The sequence below is a fragment of the Sapajus apella genome, unplaced genomic scaffold (genome assembly GCF_009761245.1).
Source record: "Sapajus apella isolate SASKATOON/1434 unplaced genomic scaffold, GSC_monkey_1.0 scaffold143, whole genome shotgun sequence".
Taxonomy (NCBI): Eukaryota; Metazoa; Chordata; class Mammalia; order Primates; family Cebidae; genus Sapajus; species Sapajus apella.
The window spans coordinates 2,856,391-2,873,167 of NW_022437083.1; the positions used below are offsets into that span (position 1 = coordinate 2,856,391).

Genomic DNA, 16,777 nt, shown 5'->3' on the forward strand with positions numbered 1-16,777 from the left:
ATATTCTTAACTACTGCCATTCCTGGGGTTGAAGTGGGTTAGGGTGGGGTGGGAAGGTGCTGAGGTCTTACTGTTAAGTGTGTAGACTTTCACCTAACTCCTCCATTTCAGCCGACAACTCATCCTGACTTTGCATTGTGCCTGGGATCCCTGAGTTCAGAGCATTTTTTATTCAATTTCACTAGAAAATAACTTGCTGACTCCTGGGGACACTGGAAAAGGATAGTGCCCCAGCTGTGTCAGTGGGGGCTGTGGACCCAGGCATAACTGTTCTTTATGTAGAGTGTCGTCTGATCCTTTTGTTACTCTCACCTTTTGTGGTATCAGGGCCTCCAGTTTCTGAGACTTTCTGTAGTTCTGTGGGGGTCAAAGCTGCTTGCTTGTTATTAGTAATTGTGTCTTTAGGCAGCTAGATCTCATTTATACCACTTTACCACTTTTCTCATTTATACCACTTTACTACCAGTTAGTCACTAAAAGAGAATGGGAGTAAATGTGATATTTAACTAGAAGCTTTTGGAAAAATTCTCTAATTTTAAAACATCATTAATTGGTCATTTTCATTTTACCTTCATGCAGAGCTGGCAGAGTTGCCTTTGATACGGTTAGACTTCTCATGCAATAAAATTACCGTAATTCCTGTTTGTTATCGGAACCTCAGGCACCTACAGATGATCACCCTGGATAACAATCCACTACAGTCGCCTCCTGCACAGGTAAACCATAGTGAGCATGGTATGGACTTTTGTTGACAAAGGATGAAATTTAAAATTTCTTGTACATTTATCGTTCTGTTAGAAAATAATTTCTTTTAAAATAAATTCACATACATAACGTATTCTTTAGAAGCCTTGAATTAATGGATTAGAAGATAAACAATGTGGTTCCCAGAAGTGTTTTTCCTTTTTCTAAATTGGTATTCTTTTAAAATTGAAGAATTCTTCCCTAAATCTTTTTCTAATAAAATTTTAATTTTTTTCTAGTAAAATTTTAATTTCTTAATTTTTTTCTGTACAGTTTGAGTGTAGACAACATAAACGCTTGAGACAAATAAAAATACTCAGCTTTCAGAGCTAAAAATTATCCGTATATTTCTTTTCCTGACCATTGTTATGGTAACCTTCCTAGTTCTAAAGTCATAAATTCCTAGTTTAGACTGTTTGGTCATTTATCAGTGACTGAAATGAAGCTCTATAGTAATAATTATAAGGAAACTTTACATGTAGATGCTGAACATTCTACAACCTATATATTTTTGCCAACTCATTATTTTCACTTAGCTATTTTTTAACTCTGCAATTTATAGATGATCTTATACAAGCATATGCTACCCTTTTTTTTTTTGAGACGGAGATTTGCTCTTGCTGCCCAGGCTGGAGTGCAGTGGCGCGATCTTGGCCCATTGCAACCTCTGCCTCCTGGGTTTAAGCAATTCTTCTGCCTCAGCCTCCCAAGCATCTGGGATTACAGGTGCCTGCCACCATGCCTGGCTAATTTTTTGTATTTTTAAGTGGAGACAGGGTTTTACCATGTTGGTTAGGCTGGTCTTGAACTCCTGACCTCAGGTGATTTACCCGTCTCGGCCTCCCAGAGTGCTGGGATTACAGGCAAGAGTCACCATGCCCAGCTGTGTATGCTACTCTGGCAACTATAAAACTTTATGAGTAAACTTCCTAACAATAGAAGGGTCTTATAAGCTTCAAGAATTTGTGTTTTGACTTCTAGAACAAGTAGCAACAGAAATATATGTAATTTTAATATTTCATGTTTTCCTGCTCTTCGCTCTCAAAGAAAGCATGATCAAAAATATAATTGTATGTGATTGTTGGATTCCTAAAAGTAAAAGTTGCTTCATGTAATCTATTGAGGAGAAATGCTTTAAATCTCTGACTATGCAGACTAATCAGTGTGATAAGTTTACTTGAGGCCGGGCACGGTGGTTCACGCCTGTAATCCCAGCACATTGGGAGGCTGACGCAGGCAGATCATGAGGTCAAGAGATCGAGTCCATCCTGGCCAACATGGCGGAACCCTGTCTCTACTAAAAATACAAAAATTAGCCAGGTGTTGGCACATGCCTGTAGTTCCAGCTACTTGGGAGGCCGAGGTAGAAGAATCGCTTGAACCCGGGAGGTGGAGGTTGCAGTGAACCGAGACTGCACCACTGTGCTCCAGCCTGGCAACAGAATAAGACTCTGTCTCAAAAAAAAAAAAAAAAAAAAGATAAGTTAACTTGATAATTGAACAGTATAATCAAAAATTATTTATTTTATATATTACTGAAATTTATTAGTGACTAGAAAATGAAAACTTATATTTACCAGTTAAACACCTAAAATAATGTTGAACTAAATAGTATAATTTATTATAAGAATATTTGTTTTTTAATATTACTGTATGTACTTGATAGAAATGCCTCCTATTCTCAATATACATTACATAAAAAGTTGATAATGATAAGCATACTTCAGATGTATAATAATTTGGTTACATTTATATTACTTTTATTTAGATATGTATAAAAGGCAAAATCCACATATTTAAATACCTGAACATACAGGCTTGTAAGATTGCTCCAGATCTGCCAGATTATGATAGGAGACCATTGGGTTTTGGCTCCTGGTAAGTATATTCTTTTCCTTTACCTATCATATTTTTGTACAACGAATCAAATAAAATCGTTACTTAAATTTGCCTGAATGTTTGACTATAGGGAAATAACCTGTTATAACACTGTTATTCTCAGAAAGCTTGTATGAATTGTAAAGTTGATTACCTAGATCTGGCAAAGTGTAGTTCTAAGGGCTTCTCAACCTTGGCGCTATTGACATTTTAGATCAGACAATTCTTTGTTGTTGTGGTCTGTCCTGTGCATTATAAGACATTTAGCAGCATCCTTGGCATCTACCCACTAGATGCCAATAGTACCCTCCCAAGATGACAACAGTGTCTCCAAATGTCCCTTTGGGGCCCTCCAGTTGAAAACTACTGGTCTGAGTGACTTGAACACTAACTTTACCTCTGCTGCTAACTAGCTTAAGGCAAGTCATTCATACTTTCTGGGTTTCATTTTTTTCTGCAGGGAGTGAAGAGTAGGATTTGTTGACCATTAACATCACTTCAGGATCTTTTAAGTCTTGAGTCCCTCAGCTACATAACATATGACTTATAAGGTCATCTGCTTGGCAATCCCAACCATCTGGAATAGTCTTTTTTTTTGAAACAAGGTTATGTTACCCAGCCTGGTATCAACTCCTGAGCTCAGGGAGTCCTCCCACCTCAGCCTCCTGAGTATGACGTAATCTTGAGTAGCAAGAATTAAATTCAAGGGCCTTTAAACAAGCAGGATGGATGTTTCAGTGAAAGTGAAATAATGTTTATGGGCTTTGCTCAAAAGAGAGAACCCCTCAGGCCTTCTCTTGGAACCTCTCAAATTTTGCTTGAAAGCACAGTCCCAGTAAACTCACCTCTCATTGGATAAACAAGAATTGCAGAGGCGCCATTGTTTTGAAGCTGGATAATAATGAGTACATGAAGTCCCATACTATTCTGTTTACTTTGTTTTTATTTGGAATTTTTCATATTAAAAAAAACACCATTTAGTTCTAATAGTTAAGTGACTGAATGCCACATTTCTTGTTTTTAAGAAAGTTGCCTCTGTTTAATTTGTTAGTTGTTAAAATAACAAACTTTGCAGTAACAAAGTCTCTTTCCCGTAGCCATGAAGAACTGTACTCAAGTCGCCCTTATGGAGCCCTTGATTCAGGCTTCAATAGTGTGGACAGTGGTGATAAGAGATGGTCAGGGAATGAAGTAAGTGTTTTTTATATTCTGTGTGTTATAACACCTGATTAAGAGAAAATAAAATAATGAAAATGGAATGTGTCTTAACTGGATTCAATTTCTCATTACACAAAATATAGAAAAGCCAAGGCAAGAATCCCACATAGTCCTGCCACAACTGGTGTTCTACTTCTTTACCGGCTTTCTATCACGTGTATTTCCACCTGTCTGTTACCTCATTGTCTCATTTAATAGTTTCATATCATAGAAAGGCAAGCAGGAGTTGAGCCAGTGGAAACTGAAGCCTAAAATTTGAGAGGCTGGGTAATCTTGAGCAGAGGCGCTAGAAGTGAGAAAACAAGTAGGGCTTTAGGCTGATGGGTAAAGAGAGACGAGAACCTTAGTGAAGAGTATTCATATGCTCAAGATGAATAACTTCCTAGCTAATTCTGTCGTTTTCCTGGTTTTTAAATTATTGATGATATGTTTTCTGCTCTTAAAAATTACTGTGTCCACAGAAGAAAAAAAAGTAAAAAAAAAAAAAAAAAGTAAAAATTACTTATGTGTAATATTTTAGCTATGCATTGAGTTATTAATAAACTTTTGTTAGCAAGACTAATAACCTATATTTATAATGTTTATTGGGAATCAAAAGCAAATTAATTTTAGACCACGTCCCACTTGAAATTTGGAATTACTTGCGTTTGTATGTCTTGGTGGGTGGGTTCATAAATGCGGCTGTATCCATGCAGATACATATGTAGATATTTTAAATCTATCTGTATATACAGATTTATGGAGTCATGAATCATTTTCGTATTTTGAGACAGTCTTGCTCTGTCACCTAGGCTGGAGTGCAGTGGCACGATCATGGCTCACTGCACCCTCAGCCTCCTTGGCTTAAGCAGTCCTCCCACTTCAGCCTCCTGAGTAGCTGGGACCACAGGCTCATGCCACCATGCCTGGCTAATTAATTTTTTTTTTTTTTTTTTTTTTTAAGAGATGGGGGTCTCCCTCTATTGCCCAGGCTAGTCTCAAACTCCTGGGCTTCCAAAGTATTGAGATTATAGGCATCAGTCACCACGCCAGGCCAGATTTTTTTTTTTCCCCCGAGATAGGATCTTGCCTTGTCACACAGGTTAGAGTGCAGTGGTGGAATCCTGTCTCGTTGCAGCCTTGAACTCCTGGGCTTAAGCGATCCTCTCGCCTCAACATCCCAAGTATTAGGATTACAGGCATGCGTGAGCACACCCAGATATTTTTAAATTCCTTGAAGAGACGTGGTCTCGCTGTGTTGCCTATCCTGTTCTTAAACTCCTAGCCTCAAGTGATCCCTCTGCTTCGTTCTCCCAAGTACATGGATTACCGACATGAGCCGCCATGCACTAAAATGATTGTTTTTAATGTTTCTGCTTCTTTTTTAAGCCTACAGATGAATTTTCAGATCTGCCTCTTCGCGTAGCAGAGATTACTAAAGAACAAAGACTACGAAGAGAAAGCCAGTACCAAGAGGACCGGGGCAGTTTAGTAGTAACAAACGGTGGAGGTAAATAAACATGGTTCCCGTGACATGTAAAGTGTTTGTAATCATTTAACTTTTTAAAGTTGTCTTTTTCACACCCACTTCTTTTGTTCTTTATCTATAGCTTCTTCACTCTTCTTTTAAAGACCTCTTTTCATATATAATTGAAAAAAAATTATTTTCCATTGGGATGAAACTACGATTTCCAGTTTCAGTCTTAGAGTTAAAATACAGTATTTCCCCCTTGTTTTCATTGTGGGAGGGAACTTTATTAGAGATAGTACACCTGGAGTAGATCTTCGTTAATCTTGATTTAACGATGACCTTTTGAAGTACCATTCTCCCTTTTTAAGATTCTTGCTATGGTTGTTATTTTATCTCTTCTAGGATTTTGTGCATTTTGTTGTTTTAGTGTTTACCTTTTCTTCATCTGGAATTGTCAGATGCTTTTTAAGGGCATCTGAATCTCAGTTTTCCTTATTCTGGCATTAAAAAATTTGTAGTTCATTAGCAAGCAACACTCGTTCTACTTGCTTATACTTCCGATATAGACTCTTGATTTTCGCATTCTATTCTGTATTGCTTGAATTGGTTTGAATTTACTGTTTAATTTCATGTTTAAATTTTGAGGGCCAGTTATAAGAAAATGACTTTGATTTTCCAGAAATCTATTACTTATCCAAGGAGAGCTTTCATTATTAGTGATGATTTCAATTAAATGGTTACGTGTCCTGTTCCTTACCATCTTTTTTTTTTTTTTTTTTTTGAGACAGAGTCTCACTCTGTCACGACCAGGCTGGAGTGCAGTGGTGCGATCTTGGCTCACTGCAGCTTCTTCCTTTAGGGTTCAAGTGATTCTGCTGTCAGCCTCCTGAGGACTTGGGATTACAGGTGCCTGCCACCACGCCCAACTAATTTTTGTATTTTTAGTAGAGACGGGGTTTCACCGTGTTGGCCAGGATGGTTTTGATCTCCTGACCTGGTGATCCACCCACCTTGGTCTCCCAAAGTGCTGGGATTACAGACGTGAGCCACTGCGCCTGGCCTTCCTTGCCATCTTATATTCTGTACTCTTGTTGTTATCATTTCATTTACATTTCCGTAGTTTTCTTTTAAATTTTTCTCTCATATGAGACGTCTTTCCCCATCAGTTTAAGACTTAAAATAATATTGAGACCTGTGCTGATACGGTAGCCACTAGCCACATGTGGTTATTGAATATTTGAAATGTGATTTTTTTAGGCTGGATGTGATGACTCATGCCTGTAATCCCAGCACTTTGGGAGGCCGAGGCAGGCGGATCACTTGAGGTCAGGATCATTGAGACCAGCCTGGCCAACATGGAGAAACCTCGTCTCTATTAAAAATACAAAAGAAAAAAAAAAATTAGCAGGGCGTAGTGGTGCCTGCCTGTAATCCCAGCCACTGGGATGGCTGAGACAGGAGCATCGCTTGAGCCAAGATTGTGCCACTGCACTCCAGCCCAGGCAACAGAACAAGATTGTGTCTCCAAAAAAAATAAAGAAATTTGGCTTTTCCAAATTGATATGTATTTAAGTATAAAATACATGTCAGATTTTGAAGACTTGATTTGAAAAAAAGCCTATAAAATAGTAATGTTTAGCATTGTATATGGACAATGTAAAATATTAAAATTAATGCTACTTTTTTTAACTTTAAAAAAATATGGCTAGAGCGAAACTCCGTCTCCAAAAAAAAAAAAAAAAAATTTCAAATGACATATGTGGTTCACCTTTATGGCTACCGTTATTTTTCTCTTTGGCCACACTAGTCTAGATTGTATGAAGAAGTAAAGTTGCTTTCTTCAGAAATGGTCATAATATAAACCATTTATTTAATAGTCAGACAAGTTTTAGCACATTTTAAAAAATGCATTTATGTACTTGGTTTCTAATATGGATGTAAACTTATAACCTTTCCATCCTTTGTAGCTGTTAATAAAACTGATAACTCAAAATTTATATTAATTACATTTATAGGATTATTTATAAATAATTGAACTAGAAGACTGAATTGAGAACTAGGCTTCTCCAAGTTCATTGTTGCGAAAAAAAGCAACTGCGATTTTTAGGCAGCCTATAGAACATCATAAAAATAACGGGTTGTGGTTTAATGCATCTTCGGAGAAACCATCTTAGTAGCAAGTTTTTTTTCTAGTGTGCCATTTTAAGGAGTTGTTTTATTACTTTAAAGCTTAAAAATTGGCCTGGCACGGTGGCTCACGCCTGTAATCCCAGCACTTTGGGAGGCCAAAGTGGGTGGATCACAAGGTCAGGAGTTCAAGACCAGGCTGGCCAACATGGTGAAACCCCATATTTACTAAAAAAATACAAAAATTAGCTGGGCATAGTGGCTTGTGCCTGGGAGGCTGAGGTAGGAGAATTGCTTGAACCACAAACCAGGAAGCAGTGAGCCGAGATCATGCCCCTGCACTCCAACCTGGCTACAGAACAAGACTCCATCTCAAAAAAAAAAAAATAGTGGGGTATTCTCAGACTTAACAGATGAACAGCGATGTGGCTTAATCTTATTTATATACTTCTCCTCACCCTAAAGCATTTTGAGAAGAAAAAATTCCTCAAATGAATCCCTTCCCATCCATAAACTATTATACTATCTACATTGCAGACCTCTTGCAAATAATTTTCCAAATAGGAAAATCTTTGTTCTGATATATTTTTTTTTTTTTTTTTTTTTGGGGACGGAGTTTCGCTCTTGTTACCCAGGCTGGAGTGCAATGGCGCGATCTCGGCTCACCGCAACCTCCGCCTCCTGGGTTCAGGCAGTTCTCCTGCCCCAGCTTCCTGCGTAGGTGGGATTACAGGCACGCGCCACCATGCCCAGCTAATGTTTTTGTATTTTTAGTAGAGACGGGGTTTCACCATGTTGACCAGGATGGTCTCGATCTCTTGACCTCGTGATCCACCCGCCTCGGCCTCCCAAAGTGCTGGGATTACAGGCTTGAGCCACCGCGCCCGGCTGTTCTGATCTTTTTTGTTTGTGTTTACTTGACAGCAATTATAGGAAGGGACATAGTAGACAAAGTATTTCTTTCTCTTCATGCCAAGTTTACTTCTACCTTTTCTTTTCTCTTCTTTTTTTTTTTTGTGGCCTTTTACTTTCTTTTGAGTTGACAATGTTAGGTTTTCCACCTCCCATCTCCTCAGAGATATTATTAAGCCCCAAATCTAAAACATGAAGTCATACAAGAAGATGCACTTTTCAGTCTTTAAAATTAGTCTTCTCAGCCAGGCAAGGTGGCTCATCCCTATAATCCCAGCACTTTGGGAGGCTGAGGCGGGTGGATTGCCTGAGCTCAGGAGTTAGCAACCAGCCTGGGCAACACGGAGAAACCCCATCTCTACTAAAATACAAAAAATTAGCTGAGCTGGGCAGTGTGCGTCTGTAGTCCTAGGTACTCGGGTGACTGAGGCAGGAGAATTGCTTGAACCAGGGAGGCAGAGATTCACAGTGAGCTGAGATTGCGTCAGTGCACTCTAGCTTGGGCATCAGAGGGAAACTCTATCTCAAAACAAACAAAAAAAATTAGTCTTCTCTCACTGTCTCACAAACTCAAACTGCTGTGTTTAAAACAGTAAGGAGCTGTCCAAAGAAAAATGTTAGAGGTCTGTGTATTTCAGTAATTGTCATCAGCTACAACATTCTTTAGTGAACTAGGACTAAGGCTTTCTGGAGACTATTTGTTTGAGTGGCCATGAACTAAGTAATAAACACTGATGTGCCTGGCGCAGTGGCTCATGTCTATAATCCCAGCACTCTGGGAGGCCAAAGTGGGTGTATCGCTTGAGCACAGGTGTTTGAGTCCAGCGTGACCAACATGGTAAAACCCCATCTCTATTGAAAATACAGAAATTAGCCAGGCTTGGTGGCGCACGCCTATAGTCCCAGTTACTTGGGAGGCTGAGGCATGAGAATCACTTGAACCTGGGAAGCTGAGGTTGTAGTGAGCTGAGATTGCACCACCGCACTCCAGCCTGGATGACAGTGCAAGACCCTGTCTCAATAATAATAATAAAAGATGAATGAAATTAAATTTTATAAAAATAAAGACTTATATAATTTACCTTGGACGTAAAATGGTTAAAAAAAGACTTACGTAATTTAAAGACTTTATCATCACTCCCACTTTCAAAATAGAAAATCTTGGGAAAAAGGAAATAAGTAAATGTCTTTTTTTGGCTAATTTGTGTGTTTTTTCTTGTGTGTGTGTGGGTGTGGTGTATACAGTGGAACATGATCTGGATCAGATAGACTACATAGACAGTTGTACCGCAGAGGAAGAAGAGGACGAGGTGAGACAGCCCAAGGGACTGGACGCAGACAGCCTTAGTTCACAGTTCATGGCGTATATTGAACAGCGGCGAATCTCTCATGAGGTAGTACATAGATTTAAGCCTAAATATGTTGCTATCCCATTATAAAAATAATTCATAATAGTATAAAATTCTGTTATATCAGTGATTTGTTGATGTAAGCTTAATCGTTTTCATTATGTTCACTTCTAATTTCAGTACTGAATTTTTCAGATTTATTCAGAAAAATCAGACAGTAGTCTCAAGTAGACTTTAGGATTATTTTTAAAACAAGAAGACCAGAATTTTGCAGAAGGAATAAAAGAAGTCTAAGTACTGTCAGGCCTTCGAAGAAAATACAAAGGAAAATACAGTGATGCTTTTCATTGTTGTTTTCATTGCTTTTTCATTTTTACTAACTGATAAATCATAGTTTGATCAGTAATTAATTAACAGTTAAACCAAAAAATTGACTTTTGTGTTAACATGCAACTTAACCATAGAATTTTTATAATATGCTGAATTATATTGGAGCTTTTGTGCTAAGTCATACAGAATATAAATTGTTTGCTATTAAAATTCTTGGGTATCTCTTAAGTGGAGCATTGAATTGCCTTAGAAAACAAATGTGTATTCAGCCCACTACAGAATCTCTGCCAATTCTCCAAGGGTCTCAAATAGAATAGCATTCTTCAGCCTATCTTGTCAGCATAATAAAATGGCTTCACTTTAGTGTATGTGATGTTGATGTCTGGAGTTGGTTTCAGACTCTGAGCAGTGGTTATTTGAGAAACACTTGGGTCCTTTTAAGAGAATGATGTATTAGCCTTTCAGAAACAGAGAATAACCTCTTTGGTCTGAGAAAGCTAAAAGGAAAAAAAAAAAAAGAAATAGAGAATAATCATTTCAAGTAGAACATGTTACAGAGTGATGTCATTATTTAATGAGACAGAGTCTCACTCGGTCACCCAGGCTGGAATGCAATGGCGTAATCTCAGCTCACTGTAGCCTCTGCCTCCTGGGTTCAAGTGATTCTCCTGCCTCAGCCTCCCGAGTAGCTGGGATTACAGGCATGCGCCACCATGCCTGGCTAATTTTTGTATTTTTAGTTGTGGCAGGATTTCACCATGTTGGCCAGGCTGGTATCAGACTCCTAACCTCAGGTGATCTGCCAGCCTCGGCCTCCCAAAGTGCTGGGATTATAGGTGTGAGCCGCTGTGCCCATCCAATATTACCGTTCTTAAAAAAAAAAAGAAAGGACTTTGGTCTTTCTATGTGAACACTTTTGAATACAGTATTTTTTGTTGGCATTCAGAAGACATTTTTGTATTTAAAGTTGGATAAACTTATATAAATCAAAGACCTACAGCCCAGAGATAGTAATGTACCAAATCATTGATGAAACTACTTGTTATTCAGGCTGTGAGTCTCCCTGCTGGAGCAAAGGGCAACTATTTTGCAATAAAATTAAAATTAGCAATGACACATTATAATCCTTCAAGGAATCCATTTTCTTTTCTCTTTGTCTTTCTCTTTGATCATGCTACAGTTACTTAGGTTGTATAAATGGAGTATCTCTACTAACAGTGACAATGCCTATTGTACTATGAAAAATAATACTATTTCTTTAATTCATTATGTTGTCTCTTTTGTAATAATATTTTTTAAATTCTGGCTGCCTGTTAACGTTTGGTAGTCTTTATGACTTGTCATAAAGCTTTCATAAAATTTAGCATCTTTGAAAATACGATGAAGCAATGTTATTTTAAATGGTTTAACAACCAGTGAAGAAATATCTTTTTTCTACCTGAATATTATCTAAAAATGGATTATTAAAAACTAACCTATGTGAGATTTTAAACACTATTATTTAATTTTATTATAATACTTGTCACATACATAGACTGTTTCTCTTGAATAGGGTATGATTTTTTTTTTAATTAAGCCAGTATGAAATTTCATGTGCCTCTTAGAATAATTTTAGATAACTGCAGTATCATAAAACTAGGATGGGGCTGGATACAGTGACTCATGCCTGTAATCCTAGCACTGTGGGAGGCTGAAGCAGGCAGATCACTTGAGGTCAGGAGTTAGAGACCAGACTGGCCAACATGGTAAAACCCCTTCTCTACTAAAAATACAAAAAAACCCAACTTAGTTGGGCATCATGGTGCCTGCCTGTAATCCCAGCTACTCGGGAGACTGAGGCATGAGAATCGCTTGAACCTGGGCAGCGGATGTTGCAGTGAACCAATTGTGCCACTGCACTACAGCCTGGATGACAGAGCAAGATTTGGTATTTAAAAAAAAAAAAAAAAAAAAAAATGCCGGACGCGGTGGCTCACGCCTGTAATCCCAGCACTTTGGGAGGCCGAGACGGGTGGATCACGAGGTCAAGAGCTCGAGACCATCCTGGTCAACATGGTGAAACCCCATCTCTACTAAAAATACAAAAATTAGCTGGGCATGGTGGCGTGTGCCTGTAATCCCAGCTACTCAGGAGGCTGAGGCAGGAGAATTGCCTGAACCCAGGAGGCGGAGGTTGCGGTGAGCCGAGATCACGCCTTTGCACTCCAGCCTGGGTAGCAAGAGCGAAACTCCGTCTCAAAAAAACAGAAAGAAAAAACAACCTAGGATGGTAAGGGCAAGTCACTGATATAACGTCCTAGGAGAGACTTTCTTTTTTTTTTTTTAATGGCACAGCTTGGCATGGTGGCTCATTCCTGTAATCTCAGCTACTTGAGAGGCTGAGGTAGGAAGATTGTTTGAGCCCAGCCTGAGCAATATAGTGAGACTCTGTCTCTAAATAAACAGAAATTTCAAAATGGTATATTCACTAAAATTAGAAAAATTATTTTCACATTAGAGTTGCAGAATTATAGTTTATTCAATGGGATCTCATGTCCAGACCTTAAGACAGTTGTTAAAGCTTTGGAGTAACTCACAAAAAGTTTCTAGTTACATGGGATATACCTGTTTCTTGGAGGTAGGTGATAGGTACTTTTATGTTTGATTTGTAGATATCCTTTTTGGAAAAGTTATTTTCTTATTTTTCCCTTGATGAGCCACCATTTTGATGATTATTTTTGGTGTTGAAACAAGATTGTATTACTTCTATAGATTTTCCTTAGATAATCTTTAATCCTCTACCTTCGATTTATAATTTTATTTTTCAGTATGTGGTCTATATTTTAAACCAGTTTCATTTTTCTCAGTAATACTTTTTGAAAATGACCTTTTTCTTTTCAGTTCGTAAATAAATAAAATTGCCAATAATATTTTCCTTTTAAATATGGTATTTTATCATAAATAGAAATTACTTTTTGTTTTATCTTGGTATTTCACCAACACACTCAAGAGTGTTTGTATGAGTATGATAAGAGACAATTTGTTGTGATGGATAAAGAAAGAAATGTAATATGCCCAGTGAACTTGCTGTTACCAGAAATATTCAAGAGTAACAGAGCTAATGCCAGGGCAAGGTAGATGGGAATTTCTGTTCTAAATGGGAGTCTGTACTGGTGACCTCTTAAGTTCCTTTCCAATTGTAACATCTTAGTCAGTACATATTACTGTGCTTGGTCACCTTAATTTATATAATACATTAAGAAGAAAATCTACTTTCTTATAAAATAAATGTTTGTAGATTATGAACATTTTTGTTTATCAAAGCAGCAGTGTAACATGATGCTTTAAAACTTAAAGTTTACATTTGGAGAGTCTATAAAATCTATTTAGTGTAATATACAGATTAAATGACACATGTGAACTGTGTAATCACAGTTTTCTGGATTAACATATTAAATTTATTTATTTCTGTCCTTTGGCCTAGGGTTCACCAATAAAGCCAGTAGCCATTAGGGAATTTCAAAAAACAGAAGATATGAGAAGATATTTACATCAAAACAGGTTTGAAAAACCAATTCTGCCTAAATTGTTTCTGTCTTGATGAGAGCAAAAAGTACTTTTGGTTTTATGCGGATCTAAGTGTAATAAAGATGTTTAGATAGTATATGTCTTAGATAGCTTGTGTTTAGAACTGAGTGACAGTATGCTTTTGTACTCATGCTATAGAAAAGGTAAAAATCGATTTGATTCTAAATTCAGACCATCTTAAGTCATTACCTACACGGTTAATTGATGTGAAGATACTTAATAGCAATGAGATTTTGTGGTGATGATGTATGGATTCATGCATAAAGAGAGCTAAAAGAGTTTCAGGACCAGGCATGGTGGCTAACACTTGTAATCTCAACACTTTTGGAGGCCAAGGTGGGAGGCTTGCTTGAGCCCAGGAGATTGAGACCTGTCTGAGCATCATGGATCATGGCAAGACCTGTCATGATCTACCCTTCTACGAAAAAAAAAAAAAATAGCCTAGGATGGTGATGCACGCCTCTGGTCTCAGCAACTCGAGAGGCTGAGGTGGGAGGATCGCTTGAGCTGGGAGGTCGAGGTTGTAGTGAACCCAGTTTGCGCCATTGCACTCTGACCTGGGCATCATCAAGACCCTGTCTCAAAAAAAAAAAAAAGCCGGAACTTCAGTAGTCCTAATTTTTTTAACTTATGTTTTTTACTAGATAACAGAGAGATAGTCAGAAACAGTGATATGTATCACCAGCCCTGTCTTAATTAATAGGATTTTTCCACTGTACTTGGTGCCTCTCAGAATATTTTGAAAATTAGGCCCAGCGCAGTGGCTCTGGCCAACATGGTGAAACCCCGTCTCTATTAAAAATACAAACGTTAGCCGGGTATGGTGGCATACACCTGTAATTCCAGCTACTTGGGAGGCAGGCAGAAAAATCGCTTGGACCCAGGAGGTGGAGGTTGCAGTGAGCTGAGATCACACCACTGTACTCCAGAGTGGGTGACAGAGTAAGACTCCGTCTCAAAAAAACAAAGAATATTTTGAAAATTAGCTTGATCATTTAGAGCACTGTTTCTCGTTCTTGAATTCCAAAATGTTTCTTGCCATGAACTATTTTGCAGTAGTTGAAAATTTCAGCCTTTAGTTTTTTGCCTTCTGTGTTTATGAAGTCATAAAACATAGTCTTGATATGCCTATTCTTAAGTGACAGTAAATTTATGTAGTCCTTATACTTGACAAGGTATTAAAGTTAACTTGGGGGACTGAGATATAGATGGAATAAATATGTAGGGAGAAAAAAGAAATCTCATAACTTTGCCATTTATACTCTTACCACTCACTTATGGAGACTTAAAGTTTTATATGCTTTGAAATTTATTTCAGATGTTTTTGCAGTTTCCATGTGTCCTTATATTGAGAGTATAGTCTTTTGAGATTCCAGTTTTATGCAGGAGTTTCCAGTTACATTCCCCACCCTGAGTGGGCCTGCATTTTATATATCCTGTCCCTCTCACGTCCTGCATCCATTATAGGTGAAGCTCAAGATCTCCAGGATTTAGTAGAAACCCTCAAGGTAAAAGCTAGCTTCTTCACTCAGTTACCTTATGTATTAGTTTTCTGTTGCTTATGTTACAAAGTATGCAGTTTAGAACAACAACTATTTATTATATCACACTTCTGTAGGAGAGAGCCTGGGCAGGCTCCCCTGGGTCTCTACTTAGAGGTCAAAGTCAGGGTATTGGCTGGCCTGGACTCTCATTCGAAGACTATGGAGGAGAATTCACTTTCATGTTCCTACGTGTTGGCAGAATTCAGTTTGTTGCAGTTACCGGACTGAGGTCCCCATTATTTTCCTGGGTGCCAGCTAGTGGTCATTTTTGGTGTTTAGAATCCACCCACATTCCTTGTTCGTGGCCCTCTCCGTCTTCAAATCAGGAATGACGGGTCAAATCCTCCTTATATTTGGAATCTTTCTTACTTCCCCCTTCTGCCACATGTCATGAATTCTTTTGCTATTCTCTTTTGCTTTTAAGGGCTCTTAATTATATTAGGTCAGACTGGATAATCTCCCCATTTTAAGGTCAGCTGATCAGTAACCTTAATTTCAACTGCAGTTTTTTTTTTTTTCCCAATGTAATATAACGTATTGACTAGAGTAAGGCCAGGGACAACAGGTTATGGAAGTTAAAAGTCTGCTACTGCATCTTAGTTCAGAGTTTCTGTGTTTACTTCTTTTTTAAAGTCTGTGGGTTCTTTATTTTTATAGCACGTTAGCAGTACATTTTAAAAGATTGTTTTATTCACCATTTTGGTTATTTCCATTGGAAGAGTCATTTGGGGCATTTAGTCTGCCACAGTGCTAGAAACTAAAGCTGGGATTACATATTTTGTTTTGTTTTGTGACAGGGCCTTGCTCTGTTGCCTAGGCTGGAGTGCAGTGATGTGATCACGGCTCACTGCAGCCTCAATCTCCCAGCCTCAACCAATCCTCCCACCTCAGCCTCTGAAGTAGCTGCAACTTCAGGCATGTGCTATATGCTCAGCAATTTTTTTTGTTATTTTTAGTAGAGATAAAAGCTCACTATTTCCCCAGCTGGTCTCAGACTCCTCAACTAAAGTACTAACCCTCCCTCTTTGGCTTCCCAAAGTGCTGGGATTACAGGTATGAACCACTGCACCCAGCCATGATTACTGTTTAATTGGGGGTTCCATGGTACCAGACCTTAGTACAATCCTTGGATAAGAACTCCATACTTGATCCCAGTAACCAGTTATGCTTTGAGATCAATGTAGCCTTCATATTTTTAATTAGCAGGTTATTTGTTAAATACTATGTGCCAAGTTCTTTTCCAGATGTTGCAATATAGCTATGAACTGTAGTCAAAATTCCTGCCCTCCTGGAGCTTACATTCAAGTAGAATGTTGAATTAGAACCTAGCAAGACTAAATCACTTCAGAATGACTGACAGCTCTCACACTTGTCTCTAACCTGAATGACGTAAACAAAAAGAATCTATCACAACAGTCTGTCAGTTACAAGAACTCAAAAAAACTGATGAACGTAAGGAACCCTCTGCCAGTGAGCTGAAAAAGAAAGCTTACTTACCTGTTTTCTCCCAAATCTCTTCCCCTACCCTCATCCACCTTGCACATTTCGTCCCACCTACCACTCCCCTATCCCCTATCCACAGAGTCTTCTCTACTAGAAGATAATAAACACAGGGAGATACAATAAACAAAAAGTGTGAATGTTTTGTAGAATTTGCC

At 38.2% G+C, this 16,777-nt stretch overlaps 1 protein-coding gene across 24 annotated transcripts in view; it reads left to right on the forward strand.

Annotated features, from left to right (window-relative positions):
* Nucleotides 1-16,777, forward strand: part of LRCH3 (leucine rich repeats and calponin homology domain containing 3) — a 102,097-nt gene that overhangs the window by 43,166 nt on the left and 42,154 nt on the right. For 21 of the 24 annotated variants that reach the window (XM_032264266.1, XM_032264251.1, XM_032264257.1 and 18 more), the window contains exons 5-10: nt 580-716; nt 2,513-2,622; nt 3,720-3,813; nt 5,209-5,329; nt 9,575-9,723; nt 13,472-13,548. In XM_032264266.1, the coding sequence (XP_032120157.1) occupies nt 580-716; nt 2,513-2,622; nt 3,720-3,813; nt 5,209-5,329; nt 9,575-9,723; nt 13,472-13,548 (688 nt within the window). The remainder of the gene's footprint in view (nt 1-579; nt 717-2,512; nt 2,623-3,719; nt 3,814-5,208; nt 5,330-9,574; nt 9,724-13,471; nt 13,549-16,777) is intronic. The other 3 variants (XM_032264262.1, XM_032264269.1, XM_032264253.1) reach the window with 1 other exon arrangement.